The 17,448-nt window shown below is 39.2% G+C and overlaps 1 protein-coding gene and 4 non-coding genes across 5 annotated transcripts in view; 2 read left to right on the top strand and 3 right to left on the bottom strand.

The window, feature by feature from the left end:
- Window positions 1-1,909: 1,909 nt before the first annotated feature.
- Window positions 1,910-1,983, top strand: trnai-aau (transfer RNA isoleucine (anticodon AAU)). Its single transcript has one exon. It is a non-coding gene; the product is annotated as a tRNA-Ile (tRNA).
- Window positions 1,984-2,294: 311 nt separating this feature from the next.
- Window positions 2,295-2,366, bottom strand: trnap-ugg (transfer RNA proline (anticodon UGG)). Its single transcript has one exon. It is a non-coding gene; the product is annotated as a tRNA-Pro (tRNA).
- Window positions 2,367-2,643: 277 nt separating this feature from the next.
- Window positions 2,644-2,715, top strand: trnaw-cca (transfer RNA tryptophan (anticodon CCA)). Its single transcript has one exon. It is a non-coding gene; the product is annotated as a tRNA-Trp (tRNA).
- Window positions 2,716-2,988: 273 nt separating this feature from the next.
- Window positions 2,989-3,060, bottom strand: trnap-agg (transfer RNA proline (anticodon AGG)). Its single transcript has one exon. It is a non-coding gene; the product is annotated as a tRNA-Pro (tRNA).
- A 2,687-nt stretch (window positions 3,061-5,747) lies between these two features.
- LOC148973323 (uncharacterized) overlaps window positions 5,748-17,448 on the bottom strand; it is a 95,035-nt gene continuing 83,334 nt past the window's right edge. Inside the window, exons 31-35 of the mRNA XM_089120795.1 lie at window positions 7,741-7,998; window positions 7,349-7,651; window positions 6,966-7,238; window positions 6,792-6,875; window positions 5,748-6,326 (exon numbers count right to left, since the gene is read on the bottom strand). Of these exons, the coding sequence (XP_088976921.1) occupies window positions 6,260-6,326; window positions 6,792-6,875; window positions 6,966-7,238; window positions 7,349-7,651; window positions 7,741-7,998 (985 nt within the window). The 3' untranslated portion in view covers window positions 5,748-6,259. The remainder of the gene's footprint in view (window positions 6,327-6,791; window positions 6,876-6,965; window positions 7,239-7,348; window positions 7,652-7,740; window positions 7,999-17,448) is intronic.

Here is a 17,448-nt window from a genome sequence, read left to right as displayed (position 1 = left end):
AGATCCAACTCCTCCCACCTTATATTACACCTAAACCTACCAAACTCCGCCCCCTAATCCCTAAACCCAACCCTAATCCTCCCCGTGGATCTCATGTACTGCATTGAGGTGCTGCTGACTTTTTTGGCTTGAGATCATAGACTGTAAAAAATTGAGATGCTCTTCTGACATCTAGCGGTGAGAGAATGTAAATGCAGCCGTGAGATTTGTGCAATCCGTGGCTAAACAATTGAGACACCCCTCGCTGCAGCCTGTAGCACGATGACGTAGCTGGATGGTCCAATACGTAGTGGATGGATGTGTGTTTTGGTGACGTCATTTACGCATGCGCAGTGCCGATCTCTGATTATAATTCGAATGCATTGGTTTTAAGTGATATGTAAGCTCAATATTGTACTGAGATGATGTTCAAACTGTGTAGTATAATTCTGTTAAATAATTATAAGTAATTATTGATGAATAAGTAAGGAAAATGCTAAAATAATAACAGCATGGGGAAAATAAATCTTGTAATAATAAACTCGCATTTATGTTATACATTCAGAATTGCGAGAAAAAAGGTCAGAATTCTGACTTTATAGCACACAATTGCGACTTTATTTCACGCAATTCTGTCTTTATAACAAGCGATTGAGGCTTTATTTCACCTAGGCTAATTATTTCTCTATAACATGCGATTAAGGTTTTATTTGACCTAATTCTGTCCTTATAACATGCGATTGAGGCTTTATTTAACCTAATTCTGTCTTTATAAGATGCGATTGAGGCTTTATTTCACCTAATTCTGTCTTTATAACATGCGATTGAGGCTTTATTTCACGCAATTATGTCTTTATAACATGCGATGGCTTAGGCTATTTCAAGCAATTATGTCTTTTATAACATGCGATTGAGGCTTTATTTCACCCAATTCTGTCTTTATAACATGCGATTGAGGCTTTATTTCAAGCAATTATGTCTTTATGACATGCGATTGAGGCTTTATTTCAAGCAATTATGTCTTTATAACATGCGATTGGCTTTATTTCACGCAATTCTGACTTTATATCTCACAATTCTGAGAAATAAAGTCTGCGAAAAGTATACTCGCAATTGTAAGGAAAAAGTCGCAATTATTTTAAAAAAAAGTTTTATTCTGAAAGCTCTGAAAATAAGAGCTTCGCTCGTTACCATATTTAAATTCTTGGAAGATCAACGATTGTTCACCAACTCTCTACACTAACTAGGCCTATGAATTCTTAATGTGCATGTGCCATCAGCGTTTATCACAGGATCGCGTTTAAAGTCTGTTTAGAGAGAACGGTGTCATCCAATTTAATAACAAATTATCATTTCGACAGAATCAAAACTAACTAGCTGTAAAATAACATTATTCATGAACCGCTATAAAGCAAAAACAATCTGTTACATTAAATTAAAGCTGCTTTGAAACAATCTAAATTGTTAAAAGCGATATATAAATCAAGATGACTTGACTTGACTAGTGCGCATGCGCGCGTTACAGGGTCCAACACGTATTGGACCGTCCAGCTACGTCATCGTGCTACAGACTGCAGCGAGGACCTCTTGAAACAATTAGCCTAGTTTTTCTCAGATCGGAAATGAAACAACTTGTTCAACCTCCACATAAAAGAACAATAATTGGTAGGAGTCACTGCTTTAAATTTTACTATTTCAATTTAATTATTGTGGTTTTATTACGATCTTGATTCAATTTGGAAACATATTATACATTGCCTAGATAGGCTACAGTAGATGTTAATTTTTCTTAAGAAAGAAAATCGCAACTAATGCTGTAAACGGTGTGGTGACCATTTTGTGGTGTGTGAGCGTGTGCGAATTTGTGAAAAGGGTCAATTTATGAGTTGGCAGCTAGTAAGCGGGTAGTTTTGAGCCGTATGACGTATGTGGCCGGTTAGCTCAGTTGGTTAGAGCGTGGTGCTAATAACGCCAAGGTCGCGGGTTCGATCCCCGTACTGGCCATGAGCATTTTAAATCAGAACTTTGCAAATATTTCAGAAGATTTTGTAAATAGTTGTATGTTCGAATGCTTATTATTAACTATCCTTAACCCTTTTCATGAATTCCCACGGTCCACAAGCTAAGCGAATACACAATCAAGAAGATGACCATGACTGTAAATCCACTGATCATGTATCGCGTATGCAGCTGTGGTCTTGGCTGATGTTGGAGTACTGTGTGAATACATATTATAATTATCTTAGAATATGATTAACAATATAATATGCCTCATAATTCTCAGCATACTTTAAACTGAAAAATAAGAAAACGAAGGGCTCGTCCGGGATTTGAACCCGGGACCTCTCGCACCCAAAGCGAGAATCATACCCCTAGACCAACGAGCCACAATAACAATTTAAGGTATTTTCATATTTATACATAAGAACATTATATATTCAATAATAGTTATCCGAAAACAATGACAATTTAATAGTCCTATAGTATAAATGCTTGCCGAATTGGTCATATAAATCTGCCGTTATATCAGTATGTAAAATTGCTGATTTAACACGGGGACACGTCTTGCTTTTTATATTTGCATCATTAAAAATGTTATTTGATTGTACTTAAATATGTATCTTTCACTTGTTTACAAATCTGTATTAATAACACCTATCTTTAGACCTCGTGGCGCAACGGTAGCGCGTCTGACTCCAGATCAGAAGGTTGCGTGTTCAAATCACGTCGGGGTCAATGTTTTAGTTAATATTGCTACGTGTATTATCACTATCAACATATTAACATTTTGCTAGGGTGCAGTCCGTTACGTGCAATCGACAGCGGTGCCGTTCAGTGCAGCAAACGCACTATGCCATTGTAACTTCGATCCACGGTTAAGTATTGTGACTGTGTTGGGTAGATTTGATCTCAATTATAATATAATAATAACATTTTAAATTAATAAAAATTCATTAAATTAAGTTCTTCTTTAAACAAATCGTAAATTTGTACAAAAAGAAAAAACAAGGGCTCGTCCGGGATTTGAACCCGGGACCTCTCGCACCCTAAGCGAGAATCATACCCCTAGACCAACGAGCCAGACGGCGAAACTAACTTTACTCAAATCATCATTAACCAGACAGACATTTCATGATGGAGTTGTTAACTTAACGCAAAGGAAGATAAGAACACATGCAGGACACGATCGTGACGTTACTTGTACAACATAGCAGGCCTATGGGATGGAAGGATACTGCAAATCCACTGATCATACTGGAAGGATAGTAACGTTAATTATTAAACACGTGCAAGCACAATTATCCATGAACTTGATAAATGTTGCAGGTATGTTTTACTATCCACAACCAAATGCCCTTCAACTTTCACCAAAGAAGATGTGCATGTGTGGATCAGCTGACACGCGTGCATTCATTACGTCTTTTCTTTAAAAATAATAGATTTTCAGACTTTCTTTTCGAGGTTTTTATTTTAAGCATTACAACTGACACTATAGTCTGTGAGCGTTCTTCCCGATTTAAGACGATTAACGTTACTGTGTCTAAAGAAAGTGATATTCCAGCACCAAATTTAATACACAATTCCTACCTTAAAAAAAAGTCATATTTTGTAGAGGCAAACAGATTCAATCAGATTGTGAACAACATGTTGAATAAGCTTATAGCGCTAGGCTACTGAGTTTTGCACCGTCTCGATTTACTGCAATGTTAGAACCAGAACAAAAGTGCACGTTTCTTACCAGTTCAGATGTAATTTTCCGGTGGAAAATTCGTATGTTGGTCATACTTCCAAAGCGAATAATCTGTGATTCTGAATGCCAGTATCCACGCCGGCGAGGTAACTGACAGCCTCGCCTCAGTCTCCTCAAACATTGTGTTCATCCGCGCTGTACTATGCCGAGGGTGTTGAAGTAAAACTCACGTAAAGTTGATAATTCCGCCAATGATTCAATTGCAGATTTCGAACAGAGATGGCGACAAAGAGGAGAATCGCTGAACTACAAGCGCCTATGAACACAACTCACAAAGTTGTGTGAGTTCTTTGTGCGAAAGAACGAGACTGTGCCAGAACGAGACTTCCTTATAGATTTCCACGACGCATGCGCGAGATTTGCGATCTGCTCACACCAGCTTCACTACTTCAGATCGCAATTCTCGCGCATGCGTCGTGGAAATCTATAAGGAAGTCTCGTTCTGGCCTACAAGGAAGAAAAGAAATAGTCGAATAAACTCGTTATTTTTGTTTGTTTTTTCGCACAAAAAGTATTCGCGTCGCTTGATAAACATATAGTTGAGCCACGGTAGTCACTTGGGATATTTAAACATTTTCTTCATTGACTTTTTGGGCCGTCAAGAGGCAGTCCCTTAGGAGCCAATGTGGTAGTTATACAGCTCTCAAATTTAATCAAAAATATCTTCATTTGTGTTCCGAAGACGAACGAAGGTCTTACGGGGTTGGTACAGCATGGGGGTGAGTAATTAATGACTTAATTTTCATTTTTGGGTGAACTAACCCTTTAAGGTAATTTCCCCTCCATACACTACAGTCTGTTAAAAGGAACAAGCTGTAGAAGAAATGTAATATGTTCTATATGTATGCCTTCTCTTATTTTCAAAGAATCTTAGAAACATGATGGTAGGCTAATTAGATTAAGGTAATAAAATGCACGATAATTGTGTGGAGTCACATGCTTCATTGATAGAGAAAAGAACTGCTATTAACCCTTATGAACGTATTTATGTGTGACCTTTGTATACATGGCTGGACAATAAGAAATGCATGATAAATGTATGACCCGGACAGAGGGCCTGCACTCAAGGGTAGCATATGATAAACAAGTCTACCAATGTGTTAGTTATGGCTGAGATATCTTCATTTAAGTTAGCCTAGAGAAATAACCTTGACCATAAAAAAGGAAGGATGCCCTCCTCTCGTTGTCACACTCCGCAGCCTCTTGTATGACTGTATGATTGCTGACCTTTCCTTGCAAGGGAATAAATAGTCTTCTTTGACATTTGATACATGTTTGTCTATTATTCAGTAATAGAAAATTGTTTGCCACCACAATTTGGTGTTGTCGGCAGGATTCCTTGGATGTGCCTCTTAAGAGGTAAGAGACAAAGTGTAAATTATAAGGGATTGACTCATGATGGTCAAGGGAACACTGTTGTGACGAGAGCGGGGATACTAGTCTGGTGGGTTTAGACTTTAGATAATCCATGGTGCTATAGTGGGGGAGACCCCGAGGGTCTGGAGGATCAAAACTGAAGTTATACAATTGCACAGGGGGGAAAAAACACAGAAAATAGGAAATCTCAGAGTAAAATGTGCCAGCAAAAATAATAATTTTGATAAACCAGTGTTTAGTCTGATGAAAAAAGCATAGGTTTGAAGGGTACTTAAGAAGAATTAATTAAATACCATGATTTCCCTGAAAAGGGGACTTTAAGTGTCACTAGGCGGACAGCGGTGCGAGACTCGATAAAAGAGGGGAGTGAGGAACAAAAGTTTGTGTGAGATATGTGTGTGTGGATTGTAAGAAAACAATCATGTACTGGTTGAATAAGGCAGAGCGAAGAGAAAGTATAGGGAAGGATGAGAAAAAACCCACTGATGAGAAAACCTACTCACCAACACCTATTAACCCTTTTTTATTTCCTGAGCACTGGCAAAGACACAACTAAAAGCTTACTGAATAAACTACCAGCTCTAATACAACAAGTGCAATTATAACACAGCAAAGTCAATGGAAAATTACTACAACAGCATGAAACGAAAACCTTTATTAATCTTAGTTAGGACGATTCTAAGGGCCCACGCAACTTTACTCAAATAAGAGTTCATTTACATCACATTTACATTTATTTATATAACAGTCCTTCCAAAGTGACTTATGTGGAATACAAATTATAAAGTACAGGCTCGAACTCAGAGACACAGTCAGTCTCTTCAACGTGATGAGCAGCGACTGGAAGCCAGTTAAGACAGATCAACACATAGAAATGTACATTAATAAGAAATAACTATTACTCTTATATGTATATTAAGGCAAAATATTGGCCACAACGTAGCCAATACAAACATTTATATTTAATCATTCTGGTTTAAATGAATCAGACTACATTAAAGATATAAATAAATTCCTTTAAAAATAATCATAAAAATAAACTATGACTCAATGTTTCATGCTTTTTAAAGTGATTGACACTTTGTTTTATCATGAATTGAGTAATTACAAAACATCTTAATAATGAATCATCAGGTTTACAGTCCAGGATCTTCACCATATTTCAAATCGCTTGTCTCCGATGAACTTCTTTCTGTCACTGACTTTGTTCCCGAACAGCCTGAAAACACAAAATTCACCACAATATGATATTATAAAGTCATCTGATTCAAAAGTCAGTCTGATTCAAAAAGTTAAAGTATTCATCTAAGTATTTCAATAAATTATATTTGGCTAAGCTGTGCGCAAAATATGCATTCTAAACTGAACCACTGACATTTATGTATATGATAATTCATTTTAAAGATGCACTTTTATATACCAAAAATACAGGCTTATTCAATCATATTTAACTGCTTCAAGAAATGCTTATCATGTGGCCCTTCAACAATGTGGATCTAGAACTAGCATTGCTTGCATTTTTAACTTGTAATTCAACAATTCATTTAATCAGATTACAGAAAACAGATGACTCTATAATGTAAAAATCAAATGAATTATGTTTTGTTTGTTAAATCACTAAAACTACTGTTTCATTAATGAATGATGTGGGTTCAAAAATGAAACCCAGATCACACACACTCACCGCACAGTCTGGATATTGCTGTGACTGGAGACGACGCTGTGGATTCTCTCAGCTGATTCGTCTGTTATATTATTGTGACTGACACTATAAGAAGAAATGAGACAGAAACAATAAATAACAGAAGTAAACATGTGTTTAGTGTTTGTCTATTGCTGTGGTGTCTCTGTAACTCACTCCAGAGTCTGAGTTTTGTGCAGATGTGGCATCAGCGGCTTCATGCAGTGATCCGTGAGTTTGCAGTGACTGAGATCCAGTTCTTTCAGCCCTTCAGAATATTCCAGAAACAGCGCCAGCTGTTCACAAGCGCTCTGGTCCATCTGAGTGTGACTGAGGTCCATCTCTCCTCCTAAAGCCTGTGAAAGAGCCTCAGTCCTCCTTAAAGAGCCTCTCTGAGATCCATCTTTACTGATACAAGCCAGAAACTGCAGCAGCAAAGCTTTACTGCAACTGAAGAGAGGAAGAACAACACAATGATAATATAGAGGGAGTTTATATGGAGATAAATAATTGGACTGTGTGATATCAGTAATGAGAGGTATCAGTCAGATATTTCTCACCTCAGCTGGACTCGAGGCAGGATTGGCCAAAGTTGTTTCAGGGCCATATCAGAGATCTCACAGTCCTGTAAAATCAACTTCACAACACTTTGGGTTTTCTGAAGCACAGATGTGATTAATTTACAGTCTTTATTTGTTAGTTTCAAATGTTCTTGCTTTTTTGTGTCTGTTAAATCCAGAGCCGAGCCGCAGGAGAAGTCCAGTGTGTTGTGAAGAGCAGAGAGCAGAACAGATGCTGTCTCCTGCTGGAGATCAGAGGAACTGCAGCCATGAAGCAGCTTCAGCAGCAGCAGCCTGTCAACACTACACACACACACACACACACTGTTAACGGAGAGATTCTTGAGCAAAACAACAGGCATTATAATATCAGTGCTGTTAAATGAGCTGACCTGAGTCGTGTGACTCTGCTGAGCAAAGGCAGAAAGCTCTCCAGCTCCCCCTCTGGTATGGAGGTCCAGAGCAGACTGAGTTTAACAGTGTTGCAGTTCTCGAGAGTGAAGCGCAGGGCAGCGCAGTGAACAGAGTCCAACACTCTGCCGTTCAGGTTGATGTCATTTCTTGCTGAACTCATCAGACTGGACACATACTGAGGAGAGCGAGTCTCATAAATCTCCATAATGATGGACAGAGTAAAGCTGGGACTCATCCTGTGGAGAAGATCATTCAGTAAAATCTACTTGAATCAAAGTCACTCGGTGAATACAGAGAAGAAAAATACATGTTCTTTAATAAAGATGCAATGGATGCAATTGTTTAGCCATGAAATGAAAATGTAAAGTGACCCATAATTTGCAACGGGACAGCCTGCAAACTTTCTAGAAGTATTTAGAATAGTTTTCAATTACTGAGTAAATATAAAGTCTGTGGTCAAAAATTACTTTAAAAGATTTTGTTCAACGACAAACATTAAAGTCTATTTTTATTGATTGATTTTATTTACGAGTTTCTTCAATGATTGAGAAATAAGCCAGGGGACCCTGAAAAACCTGAGGCAACTTGTTAGCAACTTATGTTTTTATACGTTGCTAACAAGTTGTATGAAAAACTTTTTTTAACAACAACAAGTTGTTATAATATATATATATATATATATATATATATATATATATATATATATATTACATACACAAATTAAATTATGGATTGAAACTATGGCTCTATCCGTGATTGAAGATTCACAATCTCATCATTTAATGTTGTTTTTAGTTTTTTTATTGTTTTTATTAATAATCCTAATCATTAGTATTATGCATGTGATTTATACTTTTTATATATCATTCATAATCATTTATAATCTACATTTTTATGAATCAAACTTTTCTGAATTCTGTATGTGGAAGACTTTTAGAGTTTGGGGGGACTTTGGGGGGAAGTTGAGTGTATTATGTTTCTTTCCGTGGAGCAGAATATACATTTCGGTGATTGATGAAGAGCAGATGTTAGCAGCTATATGTACTGTGTAAGTTCTTTGTTTGGACAGAGAGAGGAAAAATACAGAGAAGCAGAAGGACGATCTTTGCTGGTCCACTCTCTCTCCCTTATGTCTTATATAAATTGGTAAAATAAATAACATATATTGGCAGAATGACTGGTGTCTTTTCATTAAATTAAATAACAAGGGGAAACGAAGATTTTAAATCTACATTTTTGGCGTCACACGAAAAGGATCGCATACCCAGGCATTCGTCTCAATCATTTCAGGTAAGACTTTTTTTCCTTTCTAAAAAGTTTTAAGTCTGCCTGATGATTAGAGACAGTGACTGAAATGCTGAAAAGAACTGTGTTATTTTAAGTACCAGTTGTTTTGCCAATGAATATGGGACATAAGGAAAAATTATATAAAATTAATCAGATTAAATAATCAAATTGAATTAGGCTTATTTAAGGTTCTCTGAAAAGTAAACCTCAAACAATATTTGAAATGCTGGGATAGAGATGGATCTTTTTTAGAAAAAAGACCATCTAGTCAGAAATTTGGAATTAGCTGTAAAACGGTTAAGCTGGTAAAATTTGCTTGGTTATAACTGCGACGTGGTTGGATAGTGGCGGGACTGTTTAAAGAAGGCAGAGTAATCCCTAAAACATCCAACACACCGAAGATTCGTTCTCAGTAGGAGACGAGGGAAGTTAACACAAGCGGTACTTGATTGACCAAAGCGGTTAAATGTGGCGGGACTGTTTTAAAAATGATGGCAGAGTAATCCCTAAAACATTGTAACACGCTAGAGTTATACAAGTATAAAAGGCGCCCTTGTAACTAGCTAGGATCGTGGGCATTCTGAACCTGACCGTAAAGCTGTTCAAATATTTGAGGAGACTGATCCGAGTTAACTTTAAGGGAAAAAAAAAAATACCAAAGAAATTAATCTGAGATAAAATCCAAAATATTTGGAAAGAGAAAAAAAAAGAAACATTTTGAGTTTTAAAAAGAACACTAAAATACTGAAAAGCATTAGAGTTAACTTTTCTTTACATTTTTCTTTTGTTCTGTGAGTGAGGGTCAGAGAAAGAGAGTGAAGCAGCCCCTCCCTTCAGAATTGCCCTGTACCTTCACACACACACATCCAGTTGGAGAGGGAGAGAAGCAGGGAGCCCCATACACACATATTTAGACACACACACATAGGCTGCAGCTCTGAGCACACACACACATACATACACAGACAGCCTGCAGCTCTGAGCATACACACAGACGCATCACATAGGCTGCAGTTTCACACATACATACCCCTCCCGTATAATTCTCACACACATATAGGCACACATACATTCCTGCTGTTCTGAGCAGAAACTTTGAAACACTTTGAAGATGGCAGCAAGTGTCTGTACCAGCAGCACAATAGCTGAATGGTATCTTGAAAAGAAGAAGAACAAGAAACTAACTAAACTTTTGAAAAAAGGACTGGACATTAATGCATCTATGAATGAGCAGTTAAGCTGGTTCGAGTCCCAAAAAGACAAGATAAAATCAAAAGCATTTCCAATTTTAGCAGCTAATTGGATTGTGAAACAAGGTGGAATTTGTTGCGACTTAAATGGTGGTCCGGTACCGCTTGTTGAAGTTATGAAGCCTCAGCTTGAAGCATACCACAAATTAAACAAAATAATGTCCATCACATGTCCAGAGAAGGAAAACACAACCAGTGATGATTTATTTGATCCAGATTGGACAAATATAATAACTGAAGCTGAAAGGAAATATTCACAAGCACCAGTGAAATCCGCGACAACAGTAACGCCTCCACCTTACAAACCAATTTATCCACCTTTGCCTGAACAATATACAAGTTCATCTAAACCTCTGACGCAGCCTCAAGCTTCAAGATCAAACGGAGGTCCAGTTGACAAAATGTATATTGCATCTGCACAAGCAGCTCCAATAATAACAAGATCTAAATCAGCCCAGCCAAGCAGAGACATGATGAGATGTACACCAGCTCATAATTATGGATCTGACTGGGGTGATGAGACAAGAGATGATGACATGATCACACTTGACAAAATCGGTCCTGAATTTTCTTCACCTGTGATTAAAAGGGAAGAGTCGCAACCTGAGATGATGACCGAAGAAAGACCATTTACTCCGGGAGAACGACAAGCCATTCTCTCAGCCTTGCCTCCTCTGAAGAGACAAGATCCAAACACAGAGTTTTGGCGAGAATTAGACTCTCTGGTTGAAGCACATCAAATGACACTAAAAGACATTCACACCATTGTGAAAGCTAAAATCCCAAGGGACCGATGGGAACGCCTGCCAGCGTCGATAACAACAGCCCAATGGGTAGACTTGTGGGTTGATGGCCAAGGACGACCCCTGGGTCTTTGGCAAACATTAGATGTATTCCGAAAGGAAATCCAAGAAATCTTGGGAAGCGGTAAAATTCCATTCACATCAGTGACATTGATTAAGCAAAAGGATGATGAATCTCCAGATGAATATGCTCTGCGTAAGTGGAACACTTATGAGAGATGGGCTCTCTGCGCTAAGAAACAACCTGACAGAGATGATGTACAATTCACTGACACACTTGTGGATGGGTTTAGCTCTAAATACCAACAAGCGTTATCACTTGGAGTCAATCCAGGCGAAACATATGACCAAATTATGCAATGGGCTGGCCGTCTAGAGATGGCGATGAGATCAAACAAGGAAGAAGGAAACAAGACAAATCGAAAAGGAGTGGCGACAGCTCAATACAACATGGACACGAAGAATAAGATTGTTGTTTGCGGCAATTGTGGAAAGCGTGGCCACTCGAGAAAAGACTGCTGGGCTAAAGGTGGTGGAGCAGAAGGTCAAGGTCCATCATTTAAACAAGTCACTGCGAAAAATCATGATGAAACCTCTCAAGGGAAGACATGGACGGACCCACAAGTCCGTCAACTCATAGAGGGGATTATGCGTCCGCAATAGGAATCAGCGGCCCCCTGTATTAGTAAGAAAAGAGACAATCGCCTTTTCATCAATGCATTAATAGGGGGCCACCCATGTGATATCCTGGTTGACACAGGAGCCTCAATTTCAATAACAGATCTGAACCTACCTACAACAGATGAAACTATGGAAGTTGAAGGAGTTGGAGGAGGTATCACAACATTTCATAAAAGTATCCAAGTTCCACTACAAATACATGAAGATGAAGTCGTATGGACATCTTTCTGGGTGGGACCGAATTCACAAGGAAGCCTCATTGGCATGGACATTCTTCCATTGTTGAACATGATCATCTTCACTGACAGTCGTCAAATCGCTACAACAGCTGGGATAATACCACACGAAGATCGCACATGTAATTTGAGTTCAGTTGGTGCAGCAAAACCAATTATCAGAGACTGGACCAAAGACGGTGTGTGGGGTCTTCTGTGCAGTTTACATCCAGAAGTTTGGGCTAAACACAAATTTGATTGTGGCAAAGCCAACATTGACCCTGTTGTTATTGAAGGGCCGACACATGCCCCTCATAAACAATACCCTATCCGACCTGAAGCAAGACGAGCCGTGGAAGAGATAGTGGCAGACTTGGAAGCTGAAGGGATTATCAGACAAACTTCATCAACCACTAATAGTCCTGTCTGGCCTGTCAAGAAATCGGATAACTCATGGAGATTAACCATTGATTACACAAGACTCAACAGTGTAACACCAAAACCGCATCCTATTGTGGCCAATCCTGCCACCATTCTGAATGATATTCCAGGAAATGCAAGGATTTTCACAGTACTAGATGTACTGTCGGCTTTCTGGTCTATACCTATTGATGAAAAATCTCAAGAGAAACTTGCCTTCACAGTGGGTGCAAAACAGTATGTCTGGAACAGACTCCCACAAGGACTTAATATTTCTCCTGTGGTATTTCACAGAACTTTGGATCAGTTCTTAACTGAGCAAAAAGCTGAAATCGAGAGTTCAGGAAGTGTTTGCCTCCAATACGTGGATGACTTGTTAATTGCAAGCCCAGATGAAAACAGCCACATATTTGCTCTGAATATTGTCCTACAAGCCCTTAAGAAAGGAGGATTCAAAGTCAACCCCGACAAAGCACAGCTGGCCAAAACCAAGGTTATCTACTTGGGCCAAGAAATATCTGTTGAGGGAAGGAGACTGACAACAGAGCGTGTGGAGGCATTACGGCAACTTCCAAAACCTCTAACAGTTACAGGAATGAGGAAAGTGATGGGACTTTTCAACTATTGTCGTCAGTATATTCCTGATTTTGCCAGCATCACCAGCCCCCTCATTGACTTGTACAAGGGAGGAAAGCCTGGAATGGAACAGATAAACTGGACACCGGAAGCTGAGGAAGCATTTACTTCAATGAAAGAAAAACTGACTTCAGCCCCAGCCTTGGGACTTCCTGATGGACGATTGCCGTTTCATTTGTGGACCAGGGTGGGAGATGAGACGTACTCAGCAGTACTGTGTCAAAAACCAGGTGATCGATACAAACCAGTTGGATACTTTTCCACAAAGATTCCTGTTACAATGATTGGTCAACCACGATGTATACAAGCTCTCGATGGTGCCACATGGGCAGTGGATGCTGTGGAAAATTTGATAGGAGCACAAACAATCATATTGCATACTCCACACAGTATAGTGACGTTGCTGAACAACACAAACATCAAGACCATTACTGATGCAAGGAGAGCAAAATGGGAAGCAACTTTGTTGAACAAGGATTTGAGAGTAGAAATCATCAGAGACACATCCCTTAACCCTGCAACGATGATGATCGAACCACACGAGGGAACACCACATGAGTGTGAAAAACAAGTAGAAGAAGAAAGTCTTGGTCCTGTTAGTCCAACACCTCTTGAAAATCCAGACAAGGAGTTATGGGTCGATGGATCCAGTTACTATGTTGATGGAAAACGACATACTGGATGGGCTGTAGTGGAAGCTGATGGAAATGTCGTGAAGAAAGGAGCTCTTTCTGGGCATTTTTCAGCACAAGTAGCTGAGCTCATAGCACTTGCAGAAGCTTTCGAATTATCGGAAGGACAACGAGTCAACATCTACACAGATAGTCGTTATGCTTTTGGAGTGGTCCATGACTACCTTGCCCTGTGGAAAAAACGCGGACTTATCACCAGCAATGGGAGCGAAATACAACATGCTTCCATAATTCGTCGTTTGATTGCAGCATGTCACTTACCCAGAGAAGCAGCCGTGATCAAAGTAAAATCACATCAATCTGACAAGTCCAAAGAAAGTCAAGGAAACACGGCAGCAGATGCAGTGGCCAGAGAAGCAGCACTACTTCCTCTTACTCCTGTTACCTTGGTACAGGAAAACAGCAAAGATAATCCTGAGCTCCGCCTTCTGTCATATCAAACTGAGACAGATGAAGAGAAAGAACAATGGATAAAAGCGGGAGCGAAAGAGGATGATCAAGGTATCTGGAGAATTCCAACAGGACAAGTGGTGATGCCTATCGGAACAAGAAGGGAGCTAATGCAGCTGTATCATGGAAAAGTACATGCTGGAGCAAAAGCAATGAAAGCTCAAATCAGCGAGACGTGGTGGTGGCCACGAATGATGAGAGACATTGATGATTACTGTAGAAGATGCTTGATAAGAGCAATGGTTCTGCCTCCTGATGCTCCGCCGCCTGCGGGAACAGGAGGAGACTCTACTTTGTTCCAAGAGAAGCTACGACGCTATCTCACAATGCTGGACAAAGCAATCAAAGACAATAATAAGAAAGTGCGAGAAGCTCAACAGCAATGGGATGAAAAACATACCACTACTGACATTCCACACATTCCTGAGTTAGGCAGTTTTGTTATGGTCAAACGTATTCCCAGGAAAGGTTTAGAACCTAGGTGGGAGGGGCCATATGAGGTACTCTTAACAACAGATACAAGTGTCTGCCTAAAAGGGAAGGGTGTAGGAACAGATAGATGGTATCATTGGTCACAAGTTAAACCTTGCTTAGTGAATGAACAAAATGATGAAGGCTTAGGACCTGAGATTGAGCACTGTTCACTCATTAACTTTGGGAAAAAGGAGTGATGATTAATTATTTTTCTGCTTCCATTTCAGGAATCAATTCCATTGACATTGATTAGAGATGGTCGCAAGTTATTCTCGATACACAACGACAATGGTATGCTTGTTTTTAATTTTACTTGGCATTTACCAAGGAAGCCAAGCTTTATGGACTCCTCGAGTTCAAGAAATTACTCGGAATGCAACCCTGAAATCTGGCCAACGTTTTACTCTACCCTTTATTTCCAGATGGGGATTATGGGATTGGGTGCCACGGCACGTAATGATAAAGACCTTGCTAAATATCGAGTGGGCATCTACGGTGGATGTAACTTTCACCACCAATGTTACAAAAGCAGAGTAATTTGGCCGGTGAAAGATGGGGGGTATACCGGTAGTGCTCAAAGACGAGAAATTTGTTCAAAAGAACAATGTGAAATTGTGGGGTTAAACCAGCCTTTCTCAAACTTTTTTCAGTCAGGGCACCTTTCAAAAGTGCATAAAATCTCAAGGCACCCCAGTGTAAAATATCATTTAAAAACACTGCATAACCCAAATGTAAATGCAAATGTCTTGTTTAGTTAGACAGAACAGCAATGAACAGAGCATAATATGAACTGTAAATAACAATAATAATAAAAACTTTAAAAACACAGGTTTGCAAAGTAATTCACAAAATAACTAATCAGAGACACAAATGCCATAAAACCGTAAGAGGTGGGCCACCCAATACAAGAACCCAATAACAAATCCAGACCAGGAGAACTCAAATGAAGTGCAGGATGTAGTTAAAATAAAATAAAAAGGGGCAGACATTAATATATATATATATATATATATATTTAAAATATATATATATATATATATATATATATATATATATACAATGCGATAAGAAAAATATGCATGTTAAAAAATGCACCAGAGATAAGCAAGAATGTTTTTCCATATAGTGCTTGTTTTCATCCGTGCCATGCGCATGCACACACACCCACATACACATACACCCACACACACAAACAATAATCCACAACGAGAGAGGGAGAAAGATCTACATGCGTGCATGCAGCGCGCATACGCGCTCACACAAGCCGGCGGTGGGGGTGACCAGACGTGAGCCTGGTGCGATGCACACAGCCGCCCTATCTAGGCAGGGATGGATGAGAGACGGTCAGGTGTCTTAAGTTAGACACAAACGGAGAGGGCATGTTGCATCCCCAGTACCACTGATGAAGCCAAATTTTAGGTAGCCTAACTGTCGTTGTATGTTCTCATTTTAGCCTTGTCTAACGTTACCTTTGCGACCTTTGGTGCCGATTCAGAGCTGGAGGAGGAAGTAGTAGGCTGAGGCTCCATTTCACAGAAAAACTGTCCGGTTCTTGTGGGGATTTTCTTTTCAAAAAACGATCCATGATGCTGTAACTGAAGTGGCCTAAATTCACGTTTATTTTTACGTTTCTGTCAGTCTGAAGTGTTGTTGCTATAACGCGTTGCTATGGATTCCGTCACTTGCGTCAAGTTGTGTTTGTGTCTTGCTTCGGTCTTGTGAGACGGATGTTTATGCTTCATTTTATATATTTATCTAAAATGAATTTACAATTTATGTACGTTCATATGTTTAAAAAGAATAATGTAAATATGTAAATTCAAATATGTTTATTATTATATATATATATATATATTTTTTAGCCTACGTAATTTTTTGGCGGCACCCCTGACACAGTCAGGGGGCACCCCAGTGTGCCGCGGCACCCACTTTGAGAAAGGCTGGGTTAAACCTCATAACATCTACTGATGTGGAAATTAATTTCATTTTGAATCGTACCCACATGCTTACAATATGGGATTCATTAGCCCTAGGCTGTATCTATCCCATAGTGTTACCATGCGAGGGGTTTCTATGGGATGCTACCTCCAGGACAACTAGATTCAAGGGAAATTACATACGAGTTTGGCATTCGGAAGATGCGAATGAATATTGTGAGACTGAATTAGAAACTGGGGAAATTGGACGGTGTTTTTATCTTTCTGCGGGAAAAACAAACAAAGCTAAAACATGCCCAAGTACAACTATTGCACCAGCTCATGGTATATTGTTAGCAAAGGAAACCAAAACCTTGATAAACGAAGCTCATATGGTGCGACAACGCATTAATTATAACTTGATGTCTCTTCTTACTGTTTATGATCAGTCCTATTTCACAAAAATTAGGAGCTGGTTGGAAAAAGAAATTAAATATTATACCTCTAAGGATCCTCTTGGAAGTCGAAATCGTAAACCTCGAAGTATATGGGGAGACATAGCGGGGGTATTTGGCTCTGTCAATTCAATTAGTAATACTGCTCAGCTGAACCAATTAAGTGAGTATTCTCAGTGGGTGGGAACAATGACCGGCAAAGGACTTACTGAGACTCTTCAAGGTTCTCTACATATTATAGCAGCGGGTCAGCATCTTAATGACGCAGCGAGGGAATTGGCAGATGCATTAGTGAAATCGTCTAATTTTGAGACACATCGTGCAGCGTGTTTATTTTTGGCTCAGAATTTGAAGGATCAAATGGTAGAGGATATTCAGGTTATTCGAATGGGGCAAGTTCCTGAGCG

This window comes from Pimephales promelas, chromosome 16 (assembly GCF_988280905.1).
Source record: "Pimephales promelas chromosome 16, fPimPro1.hap1.1, whole genome shotgun sequence".
NCBI classification, from domain to species: domain Eukaryota; kingdom Metazoa; phylum Chordata; class Actinopteri; order Cypriniformes; family Leuciscidae; genus Pimephales; species Pimephales promelas.
Note: the sequence above shows the minus strand (reverse complement) of the source record. Positions and strands in the feature narration are given on the sequence as shown.